General features: G+C 49.9%; 4 protein-coding genes across 4 annotated transcripts; 3 read left to right on the forward strand and 1 right to left on the reverse strand.

Annotated features, from left to right (window-relative positions):
* Nucleotides 1–206: 206 nt before the first annotated feature.
* PENARI_c035G00088 (CHY zinc finger protein) lies at nt 207–2,503 on the forward strand (the record flags this gene model as incomplete). Its single annotated transcript, XM_022636753.1, has 2 exons — nt 207–1,377; nt 1,950–2,503. The coding sequence occupies 2 exons, from the start codon at nt 207–209 to the stop codon at nt 2,501–2,503; spliced, it is 1,725 nt and encodes a 574-aa protein (XP_022483385.1).
* Nucleotides 2,504–2,989: 486 nt separating this feature from the next.
* Nucleotides 2,990–5,075, reverse strand: PENARI_c035G04087 (uncharacterized protein; the record flags this gene model as incomplete). Its single annotated transcript, XM_022636779.1, has 9 exons — nt 2,990–2,997; nt 3,122–3,311; nt 3,372–3,500; nt 3,571–3,930; nt 3,987–4,473; nt 4,538–4,594; nt 4,650–4,743; nt 4,809–4,972; nt 5,038–5,075. 9 exons carry the CDS (start codon nt 5,073–5,075, stop codon nt 2,990–2,992), a joined length of 1,527 nt encoding a protein of 508 aa, XP_022483321.1.
* A 391-nt stretch (nt 5,076–5,466) lies between these two features.
* On the forward strand, nt 5,467–11,366 carry PENARI_c035G03917 (IQ calmodulin-binding motif domain protein; the record flags this gene model as incomplete). The annotated part of the gene is made up of 7 exons (XM_022636776.1): nt 5,467–5,873; nt 5,940–6,293; nt 6,360–6,690; nt 6,757–7,143; nt 7,236–7,457; nt 7,510–7,694; nt 8,348–11,366. 7 exons carry the CDS (start codon nt 5,467–5,469, stop codon nt 11,364–11,366), a joined length of 4,905 nt encoding a protein of 1,634 aa, XP_022483353.1.
* A 462-nt stretch (nt 11,367–11,828) lies between these two features.
* cia1 (iron-sulfur cluster assembly protein CIA1) lies at nt 11,829–13,118 on the forward strand (the record flags this gene model as incomplete). The annotated part of the gene is made up of 1 exon (XM_022636836.1): nt 11,829–13,118. One exon carries the CDS (start codon nt 11,829–11,831, stop codon nt 13,116–13,118), a length of 1,290 nt encoding a protein of 429 aa, XP_022483363.1.
* Nucleotides 13,119–13,171: the final 53 nt, after the last annotated feature.

The raw sequence follows: 13,171 nt of genomic DNA on the forward strand, positions 1-13,171 counted from the left end.
AACCACTACATGAATATATAGTAGAGCAGCCCAGGGGAGACCAGAACATGTGATGATTCAGCACCCGGAGATCGGAGGAGCCCTGGAGGCGGTGCCGGGAGACGTCACATGCCACTCACGATGGTTTGTTTCAGCTACAACTTTGGGTTTGCGTTTGGACTTTTGGTCTTTAGCATCCATGATTTAATGAGATCTTACAGCCCTTCATGAGTGGTCTTCTCGAGTCGCTACTGATTGAACTTGGATTACGATCTCACCCTCTGCCATCCCCGCCGTTTAGCCAGCCACATGACGACCAAGCTGAGTCTCGCCTGAACGAACCGTCAGAGGCCACAATAAGCGAACGCGAAGAGGAGAGCTTAGCTTTTCGACCAGGCCAAGTTTGCAGACATAAATCAAACTGCGGAGATGCGGGGTCCCTGCATAGCCCTCCCTTCTTCACAACTTTACCCAAAGACATGGATGGACGAAATCTGCAGTCGGAGAGCACTCGAGCAGCCTCCCAGAACACACCTGGATTCATTCGAAACATAGCTGCTGCTACAGATGAATCGCCCGATCATGCACATGAAGCAGGCGTCAATATGCAGCAAGCCCCTACTGGGCACACTCAACCTTCGCGCCTCGATGCATTGAATGCGCAAAACGCACCACAAGATATGACCGCCGCGATAGCAATTGAAGGGTCCAGGCGGTCATTGAGCAACGCGTCCGATCTAGATGGACAGGGCCAGTCTCCGCTTCCGGCGGACGATGGTATGGGTGTTCTACGAAGCAGGATCATTGCTGTCAGGAACCTGGAACTTACCCATGTTCAAAAAGCGCGGAAGGTCCATGACTTGATGACAGAAAGCTACAACTCATCGCGAAAGCCTTTGAATATTTCTTCCACGAGCTTGTTATCCCCGCCCCCGAGCTCAGCGGGCTCGAGACTACCCACAAGTCCAAAGACTATGTCGCCGAGTGATATGTCTGAATTGGATCAAGCAAACCTGGATAGCATTTCTCGGTATGAGAGCTCATTCAATCTCAAACCTGAAGATTTGCAACCCACTTTCGTTCCCAAGACGGAGCCCGAACCGCACGAATGTGAGATGGGCGATGAAGATTCAGATACGGAAGAGTTAGCAGAGGCCACTCTCGGCTGTGTGCATTATCACCGCAATGTGAAGCTGGAATGCCATACTTGCAAGAAGTGGTACACTTGCCGGTTTTGTCACGATGAAGTGGAAGACCACGCTCTCATTCGCCGAGACACAGAGCATATGCTGTGCATGCTATGTGGACACGCCCAGCCTGCAGCACAGGACTGCAGAAAATGCGGTAAACAGACAGCGCAGTACTATTGCGAAATATGCAAGCTCTGGGACAACGACAGTAAGAAGAGCATCTACCACTGTAACGACTGCGGGATCTGTCGAATTGGACAGGGTCTAGGAAAGGATTTCTTCCATTGCCTGGTAAGGACACCCCTTGTGGTTAAAATTCATTTTCAACCATGCTTATGATACTTTAGACTTGCTGTGTTTGTCTGCCAATGTCAATTGAAAACACGCATCGCTGCATTGAACGATCCACCCAGTGCGATTGCCCTATCTGTGGAGACTATATGTTCACATCTCCCGAGACTGTCGTTGTTATGCGATGTGGCCACAGCATTCACCACAAATGTTTATCAGAGTATTCCAAAAGCTCTTTCCGTTGTCCGATCTGCAGCAAGACGATCACCAACATGGAAGCAACTTTTCGAAACCTGGATCGCACCATTGAAAGTCAACCTATGCCCGCAGAATTCAAGGATACGAAAGGTCTTGTTTATTGCAACGATTGCGGTTCAAAATCAGTTGTTAAGTACCACTGGTTGGGCTTGAGATGTGAACTGTGAGTATTAGACTTGATAAAAAATGGAAGCTTGCTAATTCTGTCCAGATGCGAGTCATATAATACAGCTCAACTTCGCATTTTGCACGGAGACATGTCAGATCAGCCCGAGGAAGATGATGCTGAGCATCTTCCTTCTCGACCTCGGTCGTCTTCGGTCATGGAAAACGATGACTCCATGTCATCTTCGCTGGCAGGATTAAGTGTCAATCCTGGCTCGGCTCCTCGTTCACGGCTCAGTGTACCATCAGTGGAAACCGAGAGACAATCTGCATCATACAACATCACTCGCGGTCGTGCTGTCTCGCCGGTCGTAAGCAACTACTTTGGACTTCCGACTGAGCGTGAATCTGAGAAACCCTCATCGTTGCCCTTTTTTGGAAGTCCATCATCACGCAGTGTCAACGAGACGGACTATGGTGCATTGAACTTCTTGAGCAAGAAGCTCACATACCCATATGGGCTGTTTGGTGGCGAGACAAAGGCGACAGATAACATATCAGAAGGTGGCGAGGAAGAGGAAGACGATGCGGAGTCATCAGACTCCGCTGAATCGGCTGGCTCCCATTGCAATGAAGATGATGAGGACGAGGATCATCTCGATATTTTTGGCCATCGGTGATAAGCTCATGCGATTCAATTTGCGCAGGTCAGACCGGCAGCGACCGCACACACAATTATTGCTCAAGAAAGTTGTTCTCTGGTCGGCTGTTTGGCGTTTGGGTCAACACTTCGAAATTACGTCAACCGGGTAGTTTCTTGATGCCTTTGGTCACGAAGTTACAGGTGAGTTATGTGGCGGGCACAACACCGTCCTAGACGACAACTCAAGTCTGAACCGGTACCTGGCTAGAAGTTGCCCCCTGGATACACTCTACACTGGCATCAAAGCAATGATTCTGCCTAAGATTTGGGAAAGTGTCAAAATCGCCACCCACACACATGCTACAGCCTCACCCCCTGCGAGGCCTTGTCCATGATTTTGGATCAACACAACTCACGGATTGAAACGACCCGTGCATTTGGACCATGTTGATTTTACATACATAAGCAGCTGGATTTGCTGCAGCATAGCGCTCACTTTTTTCGGATTCCAAATACATGGACATCATGATGCTAAGATAGACCTTTCGGTATTAGTGCCATGTAACATGTCTATGAAGACCTGTAGTTCCATGATTCCACACAAACTTTATCATCTTGAATCAAACAGTGGATCTCTCCGGTCCCTGAAACGAACGGGATCGAGAAGCATCCTCAACATGAGCGGTTGGAGCCTTGTCTCCTTCGTTTATGATGGCCATGGCTTCACGCTTCTCGGAAGTCCCTTCGCATTCTCCGGCCTCGACATTATCAAGCCCTCCGAAGATCTTGTCCATTCTCTCGAGGGACACGCCCTTGGTCTCGGGAAGAATGAAGTAAACGGATATCTGTAAAGTACAAGAATTGGTCAGCTACTTGAGGATATAGATAGAAGATCATCAACTCACGCCAGCAGCTAAATTCAAACCAAACAGTAGCCAATAACTGTGTCCACCGACTTTATTATTGAAAGATGGCCAAGATTGCGTGAGTAGCATCAGCCAGCATGTCTGACCAAGCATTGAAAGACCGAATCCCTGGGGATGCCATTAGTTATATATTGTTATGTGAACATTTCGCCTTGGTTCGACCAACCTTGTCTCTTACATGCTGAGGAAATATCTCCGTAACCACTGTTGGTGCAATAGGGCCATTGGACCAACAATAGGTCAAGCCAACGATGAAAAGCATTGCAACCTCTACAATAGCAGCAGCCTTGTTGCCGTTTGACGGGAAAGCAGTGGTTAAACAAGACATGATCAAGAGAGCCAGTGACTGGATAGCGAATCCAGCAAGCAAGAGACCCCGACGACCAAATCTTTCAACCGTGAATGTATTAACAAACACTATAAGCAGCTGAAGAACAGACTGGATTCCATTGATTGACAAAGCCTGCGAGCCAGAATCCCATCCAAGACTCTGATAAATCAATGTGGCATACATGGTCAGTGAAGCAATGCCTCCACACTAGATGAGAGCTGTTAGTTGTGTTGTCAACTGAAGTCGTATATAGATCTACATACCTGCTGGAGACCTGCGGCATAAATACCATACCACAGCCGCTTACGCATAGTCTTATCCTTGAGAAGACCAACATAGCCTGTCTCATAGCGACGGCGGAATTCATACGAGGCCACCAATTCATGGAACTCGGTACGAATACGTTCATCCGTTGGTGCTCCAGATCTAAGCCGACTGAGAACGTTGAGAGCCCGCTCAGGGGTCTCAGGGTATTTCTCCAGAACATATCGTGGGCTTTCAGGATACCAGAATGAAACCACGACAAAGGCCAGACCAATAGGAATCTGGACGATGTTCGATACACGCCAGGCAATGTTATAGGGTGACTTGTGGAAGGACATTCCGTATCCAGCCCAGAAGGCAATTAAACTACCTAGTTGGTAACCGAACTGTGAGACTGTTCCGACGAAGCTGCCTCGCAGTTTGGTGGGTGCACATTCGGCGACGTAGAGGTTCGTGGCAATATAGACACATCCGAAGCCTAGACCTCTGGAAGTTGTTCAGTATTTGTGCATAAGGATATAAGGATATATATCATGATCAACAGACTTACGTTAGGAGTCGTCCTAGGATTAAGACTCCAAAGTTGTTTGGAACAACCTCGACGACTCTCAAGTTGTGTCAGCGACAGGAATCTCCCATAAGCACTTCGAGTTTGCTCTTACACTCCAATAATCATGATGCAAATAGAGATCCGTAGAGCCCAAAGGCGTCCAAGCCATGCAGCAAGAGAGCCTCCAAGCCAAAGCTGGGCCAGCCCTAAGATAAGTCCCCTGTCAGTCGCCTTGTCGTAAGCCCAAAGTAGCTGGAGAGCCCAATATTACCTGTCATCGCCCAAGGTATCGTTGCCACTAGACCGGATCTGTTATCGTCGATGTTATAGTATTCGATAAACTGCTTATCGGCCAGAATGACTGTCATGATCCCGGCATCGTACCCGTTGAAGCAGGTTGAAAAGACCATACCATACAACAGAAGCGCCGCAAAGCTAAAGAAGCATTAGCAGAGCGCCATTCAACGCCAATCCAATCACAAATATGAAAAAGTTCCTACCGGTCATCCTTAGGGAGGAACTTTTCCACTAGACCCATTTTGAGATATAAACAAGCCCGAATTCGCATACAAGGGCATTGTGACGAACGGCATACATATAAAGCCACTTAGCCCGGGAACCCACATCCGGAAAGGCGAGACTCGGATTCCCCAGAAAAGACTAAGCCTAAGCCTGCGGGGAAGAGAATCAAGCAATCAAGCAACTCGACGGCTTCAGTTCGGATTTGCCCCCGCCGGAGTCTCCGCCGGAGCCGGAGCCTCCCACCCAAGCCCTAAGTACCGGTGGAGGCCCGACTCGGGAAACATGACGATGTCAGGGTCTCGTTTTCTCCCAGACTTCAATCCCGGAGGGGCTAGCCAAAACCCGGTAAATATAAGGAATGCCTAAAGACAAATTGTGTTCTTCGATTGCTCATCTATACCTGAATCATGGATTACCCACAAGAAAGCTTTGTTGCGACGACCTTTGCTCCAGGATCTTTCTGGGCACGTCGTCGCGAAGTGGTTCGGACTCAGACTCTGCGGCATCAACTTAACATGCTCAAAACCACTGGAAGATATGAGGCTTTCAAGTTGAAGTGGCATCCAAGCTATGGAGATCCTCCCACGGTGTATCCCATTCCAAACCACCAGTTCTGGGATTCCGATGTGGCCAAGTGGATTGAAGGAGCTTGTTATTTATTGATAGACCATTACGATGTCGAGATAGATGCAGCTGTGAAGGAGCTGGTGCAAATGATTCAGAGTGCCCAGGAACCTGATGGATACCTTAACATCCACTATACAGTTGTAGAACCCGGCAAGCGTTTCACAAATTTGCGAGATATGCACGAGCTGTAAGGCTATATGCTTAAAAGAAATGTGTCCCCTAGCAAGCCGCAGATGGCTAACACGGTCTCTAGATACAACGCTGGTCATCTCGTTGAAGGTGCACTTGCCCATCGTCTCTTTTACAAGAATGATGACATGCTATCTCCCATACTGAAGTATGTGGACCTTCTTGCAGCAAAATTCGGAGACCAGGATGCCCAAATCCCCGGATATCCTGGACACCCTGAGATTGAGCTCGCTCTCCTGCGGCTGTACAAAGTCACAGGAGATGAAAAACATCTCAGGCTAGCCCGATTTTTCATTGAAGAACGAGGTAATCCTTCGGGTGGGAAAACAAAAAGGCACTACTACGACATCGAAGCTGAAGCAAGAGGCGAGAACGAGCATGAACGACCTGCATACTTCCCCGCCTCCAGGAGCTACTCGTATGTTTTACTATAACTGTATGTGCTTTTCATGGGTGAGTGTTGCTAACAAATGGGATGAATTAGTTACCAACAAGCACATGTGCCGATTGTTGAGCAAGAAACAATTGAAGGACACTCAGTTCGAGCCATGTACCTGCTCACAGCAGTTACAGACCTTGTCCGGATATTCGGACCCGACAGTAAAGTGGGAACAACTTTCTTGCCTGCTGTCAACCGGCTCTGGTCGAACATGGTTGAGCGGAAGTCCTATGTAACCGGCGGGATTGGAGCTATAAAGCAATGGGAAGGCTTTGGTATTGACTACTTCTTACCTCATGGAACTGATGAGGGCGGTTGCTATGCAGAGACTTGTGCTGCGATTGGAGTCATGATGCTTTCTGAGAGGCTGCTACAGGTGGGTTTTCTTTATTCGTTTTATGTGTATTTGAGCATTTCGGGCACTTACATGAACAACCCATAGGTTGATCTTAGCAGCCATTACGCTGACATCATGGAGCTGTGTCTTTACAACGCAGTATTGACTGGTATGAGTCTGGATGGGAAGGCATTCACCTATGTGAATCAGCTGGCTTCCTCGGACAATGATCTTTCCGAGCGCCACGAATGGTTCGAATGTGCTTGTTGTCCACCAAATGTTACACGCACCTTAGGTTACATGGGTGGGTATATCTGGAGTCACAATGCGACAGAGACTAGCGCCATCATCAATGTGCATCTGTATACCTCGGCCACTCTACGTGTTCCTGTTTCAGAATCGGTAGTTGAAATCACCCAGAAGACCGACTGGCCTTGGAATGGGGACGTGGATTTCAGCATCCAGACAAATGGACCCCCTGCTGAACTCCAAGTGAGACTGAGGATCCCTGGCTGGGCAGAATCATGGCAGGCAAGTTGATATATCACATCTGTAGTCACCACCCATACTAACCAGATCATCAGATTAACCCGAGTCCCGAAAACCTAGATATCCAAAAAGGATATCTATATCTAAATGCTAAATGGCTACAAGAACATTCTCAATTCCGACTTTCATGTCCAATGAAACCACGAGTAACCAGGCCCCATCCACTAGCCATGCAGCCAGTGGCATACGTCACACGAGGGCCGATCGTATACTGCGTGGAAGATTTCGATCACCTATGGGAAGAGCGTCATTTCAAGGTATGGCACGAAACAAACTCAACAAAACCAGAAATCTAACAACACAATTTAGACGACCTTATTCGATCCCCAGGCCAATTTACGGGAAGAGCCACGATCCGAGCCCGATCAGTATGTGGCCATCATTGCTGAGAATGGAGCCAAAGGCGAGCTTGACACGTCACCTTGGGATAAAAGGATCGTGGCAGAGGCGGGGACTGCTGCTACTGGAGAGAAGAGGGACCTGTGCTATGTGCCGTATTACCTACGGGCAAACAGAGGTGGACGAGGACATATGAGGGTGGGACTACGCGTTGAATAATGTAGTAGAGCTGCCGTAAGACCTTGCGTTGGGACTTTGAGGTTTGGAATAATCTAAGAAGAAATTTGAGTTTCAAAACGAATAGTTAGACACGAATCTCCATCTTGAAAATTGAGTAATGTGGAGCTTTGTTCAATATAGTTCGGCACACGTCTGTGATTTATATGATCATCAAATTCAACTTCCCTAACCCTTTCTATATTGACTAAGCGTTGAAGCAAGAGATGGGAAGTATAAATTATAAAAATAGATATTGATTACTAAATGCTTGGCTTATCTAACGCGTTGACGTTATTCTGCATGCGGCCATCGGATTCCATAGTTGGAGACTCACGATCTGTAAGCCAGCTTAACTGCCTGTAACTGTCTGTTTTCATGATGTTGACGTTGATCTCTCCTTTTGCATCATGATCTTTTCTTTCGTCATATCCTGAAACGAAGCACGGATCCTTCCGCACCAGTGCGCATATACTCCTTCATTTCAGGACCCCCGGATTACCATTTTCTCCTCCCCTGAGCTCCCCTGAGGTGCGGATTCACAGGATCAGTATCCTGTGGCATAGTTAGCACAAAGGAACCACGTGAATAGTCCCAACAGCCTCCTCCGATCTCTTATCAGTGGTTCTCCTGCCCCACCGCGTTCCTCTCCCTGGCTCCGCGCCCTCTCTCACGCCAATACCATGATCCGTCGCAACTCTGACATCGAAATCCAGCTTCCGGATGCCGGGCCGACTCCTCTTTCCCCCGAGTCTGTGACCGAATCCGATGTGGAGATGCTGTCGGAGGAACAGGCACCACCCTTGAGCCTCCCGCCACACATCGCTGCCCGATTTTACCGCAAAAGCAGCATCTTCCGTCGCTCCTCGGCCGCGTCGTCTCGCCGAAACTCGGTCTCGTCCCTGCACTCTCATCATTCCGCGTCGTCGAACGGATCGCCGACTCCGGATCACATTGCCCAACATCTCCGACGCACGTCTATCTTGGAGAACCGAAAGGCCAGGCTCGCTGATCGGGCATTGCATGGGGAGAAAGTAAGGTTGCGAGCCGCCTTGGCTAAAGCAGCCACAAGGAATCTTCAAATAGAAGAGAGAGCACTGGCTGCCCAGCAAGCTCGTGAGCGCCTGCTTGCGGACATCACGGCCAAGTGCGAAGATCAGGTCAAACGAGCCAAGAAGAAGGCCGAGGACCAGCGGGACAAGAAGGCTGCTGAAGAAGCCCGGCTGCGCGTGGAAATGGCGGAGAAGTTTGCTGAAGCGGAGAAGCGACGTACGTTGTACCAGCAAACGCACCGACGCCAACGCACGAGCAGCTTGCCAGTTGCCGCGGAGAAAAAGATGTCTCGAGAGATCACCAAGTCGTCCACACAGGATGCGGCTGCGCGCAAGATCCAGCGCGTATGGAAAACCCATAATGCTAAAATGGTCATGAAGCAGTTCCAGTCGTTGAACCTCTCTGTGAACCGAGTTCGCAACGAGACTTTTGAGCAAGTGGGTAGGTTGCTTTCCAACAAGGAACTGTTAGATACCATGACCAAAGTTCTCCGACTTTGTGGTTTGCAAGATATGGAAGGCGGGACGATGGGTGAGAGGGGTGCAGTGCGCACTTTTCTTAGCAGTTATCTGATCGTTACACATCCCACCGAAGTTTTGAGCAGCAGCAATGGAGAACAGGAACAAGACTTGATTGACAAAGCTGGGGAATTGCTGGCGGCTTTTGATCAGGTCACAGCGCTGCTATCCTCAGGCTGTTGCTCTCCTTCTGTGATCACCGCGGATCTCCAGACCTTGTGTGAAAGGCACAATGTCTTTTTCTCGGCTTTCCATGCCTGGAAATCTCATGACTCCAGCGTCTTGGTTGAGATCATGATTGCTCAGTTTGTCGAACTGGAGCTAATTTGGCAAACGGTCAAAAATGACCAGGCTGGCGGTGCTGCAGAGGACTACAGACAGGGCATCAGACAGAACCAGATTCTGCTCCTCGCCCGCCTGAAGCGACTTGCCGGCCCAGACCGACACATGGAGCTGATTCGAGATTCACTAAAGAAGGCTAAGCGGGAAAAGAAGCGTGCAGCTTCTAAACAAGCTATTCCTCGATCTGCCGAGGCCGTCCCTCCATCTACGGATGTTCTGACAGAGAGTGTCACCTCGCCAATCAGTGAGTCCTTCAACAACCTCGATTTTGCGGTGCTCCATGAACTGGACAAGCAGCGGACATCGCCTCATGAGCGATTTACCAAGATCCTCACTCCTCTCCCTGAAAACCGGGAGTTGGTACATGAACTTCTTATCAACAAAGAGTTTAAGATCGAAGAGGCGCCTTACACTGAGCCTCGCCGAGAGATCATGAAGCAAATGTGCGAAACGATGAGACAAGGGGTCGAGGCTGGACAGGCTACTAACTGGATTGTCGCCATGGCCACGGTGATCCAAGATCGCTTGTTACGCTCGCTTCAGCGTGGCAATTCGCTCTACGTGATAATCAGTGAAGTCTTGGATCCGAAGCTGGTTCAAGGACAGTGCGAAGCTGGCACCTTCTCTTATGACAATTTCTTCGAGTTTATGAACAATATCTTACCTCGCCTGTGTGCTCCCTATCGAGACCCTGTGGTCAAGGCGTTCATCGAAGATACTTCGGGGGATGAAATTGACCGTTTGGCCCGGTTAATGAGCATCATCGATCTGCTATCGCTCGATCAGACGAATTTCATGATCCAACTGGCCGCACCTCAGCTCATTGAAGAAGCTCCGGGATACGAGCAGCGGACATTCGATCGAGGCATCGCAGATGGGACAATCAGCGTCAGAAAGACCCGGCGGTTCTGGCGCACTCATCACAAGATCCTTGTTGACGAGATGAAGAAGCGAGACCCGGAGAACATCCATGGTGAACCGCGTCCACATTCGGCGCGAGTTTACGCCCAGGGCCTTGCTGATACTGTTTTGAGTAATGCAATTGTGTCTGAGGACCTGATCCCAGAAACATTGAGCCTTGATCGTCAACGACTTGAGCGGTTACATGCCAGAGCATTCCAAATCGTGGCAACAGCCTCAATCTTGTTGACGGCGAAGAACCTGCTCAAGCGGGATGTCCGGTCTCAATGGAAGCCGGAGGCAGACCGCATCCTTTCACTGGACTTTAACGAAATCAGCGCAGAACGCGTGCAGTCAATTCTGGAATCAACGCATCCAATGCCACCCGCCGCAAGTGCCCAACTTGCAGCAACCATCAAGCGAGTGCTTGGACCCGTCGCCACAGCATGTATCGCAGCTGCACCCCAGCTAGCCGTGGTATCTTCCGATGTCTCTGCATCCGAAATGCCCTCAACGGACTCACAAGCAAATGCGCCCAGCTTCTCGGACCCAGTAGCGCGACTCATGCTCTCACGTCTCCGGAGTCATGTTCTGTCCCGACTGAGCGCATCAAGTGCCTCGGAGCGAGTTCGAGCCACCACAACGGCCAGTCAGAACCTGGCTGCTGCCGGTATGCCGGAGTTTGTCAATGAAGTTGGACAGGTGGTGGAGGAATTAGAGAAGGTCCGCGAGGTAGATTGGCTTTGCCACGGGGCGGTATATCAAGGTTTATACGAAGAAGGCGTTCTACCACAGTGATGGCGTTTTAGAGGGCATATCCATATAATGATTGTGGTTTGTTTGTGCTCTTGGGTTTCACTTGGACTTGGAATTGGCAAATTGGCAGGGCATAATTATACTTGGATTTGGATAATGTCAAGTTTTGTTTGAAATTCAATTCTATTCAATTAGTTAACATATAATCCTAACTTGATCAACTACGTGGTACATGTAAACCTCTCCGTAGTGGGTGGCACTTATCAACACCTGCTAAATGGACATGGTGAGTGTGTAAAAGAAGGCAGGACAACGCATATCAGTCCATTCGCGACGAGATATGCCAATTTACATTGATGATGTCCGAAGGGGGTAGTTGTAGTAGACAATTACTCATAACCTTGGAAATTTCCCCCCATTGCTATCTAATCTCCAACCCCACACCAAAATTCACTCACCTTCAACCTTCACTTTCACCTTCACCTTCACCTACGCCAATTCAAAATGGCGCAAATAACCCACCTCTCAGACCTTACGCCCCCATCCCTAGAACGAACTTGGCTCACAGCCCCCCACCCAACCCTCCCAATAGTCGCAACCTGCAGCTCGGACAAGACCGTGCGAGTATACTCGCTAACAAACTTCACCCTCCTCTCAACAATAACAGGCGGACACAAGCGCAGCGTCCGTACAGCAGCCTGGAAACCACACATTACAGGCGAATCCGTCCTAGCAACTGGCAGTTTCGACGCAACAGTGGGAATCTGGCGACGATGGGATAGCTACGGACGGGAAGATGGCAGCGGACTGAAAGCAGCCGGCACAACCAACCCCGATGACGACAAATTAGATGGAAACGCGGAAGAAGACGAAGAAGAATGGCGCTTCGCCGTCCTCCTCGACGGCCACGACAGCGAAGTCAAATCCGTCTCGTGGTCGCCGTCAGGCATGTTACTGGCGACGTGCTCGCGCGACAAATCAATCTGGATCTGGGAGGATCTCGACGACGGCGATAACAACTTTGAAACGGTAGCTGTGATGCAGGAGCATGGCGGCGATGTGAAGTGTGTAGCGTGGCATCCGGTGGAAGAGTGTCTCGCGAGCGGGAGCTACGACGATACGATCCGATTGTGGCGGGAGGATTTGGATGATTGGGGCCAGGTCGCTTGTATCAAAGGCCATTCGGGGACGGTGTGGTTCTTGGATTGGGAGGGTGCTGAGAATGTGCCGTCCTCGTCCTCTGCTCATGTTGATACTGCGCTGGCATCACAATGGCGTGCCCAGACGGCCCTTTCAGGTCCGCGTCTTCTCTCTGGCTCGGATGACCGCAGTGTGCGGGTCTGGCGTCGCCAGCCGAAGGAAAGCCAGATGGCGTCTCAGTCGTCTTCTGCGGCGACCGGGATCCCGAGTATCATTAGACCCACTGGTACAGACGAGATATGGGAAGAGGATGCTGTTCTCCCGCATGCGCACGAGCTGGCTGTTTATGCTGTTGCGTGGAGTAAGCGAAGTGGGCTTGTTGCATCTACTGGAGCTGATGGGCGGATTGCGCTTTATGAAGAGCGGTTCGTTGCTGAGAACCAGGATCCGGATGCTATGGATATTGGGTCTGGAGAGGGAGTGTTGAAGACCGAGTGGGTGCTTATTGCTGTCCATGATGGGGCGCATGGCATTTATGAAATCAATCATTGTGCCTGGGCGAAGAGGGCAGATCGTGGGTCTGAATCTGGCGAGGAGGTGCTTGTTACGACGGCCGATGATGGAAGTGTCAAGATTTGGACGGTGCAGAGGTAAATCCTTGGCCATCCTGACTACATTATAGATATCAAAAACCGATGTGACGATGT

The sequence above is a fragment of the Penicillium arizonense genome, assembly GCF_001773325.1.
Source record: "Penicillium arizonense strain CBS 141311 chromosome Unknown PENARI_contig035, whole genome shotgun sequence".
In the NCBI taxonomy this organism is placed as follows: Eukaryota; Fungi; Ascomycota; class Eurotiomycetes; order Eurotiales; family Aspergillaceae; genus Penicillium; species Penicillium arizonense.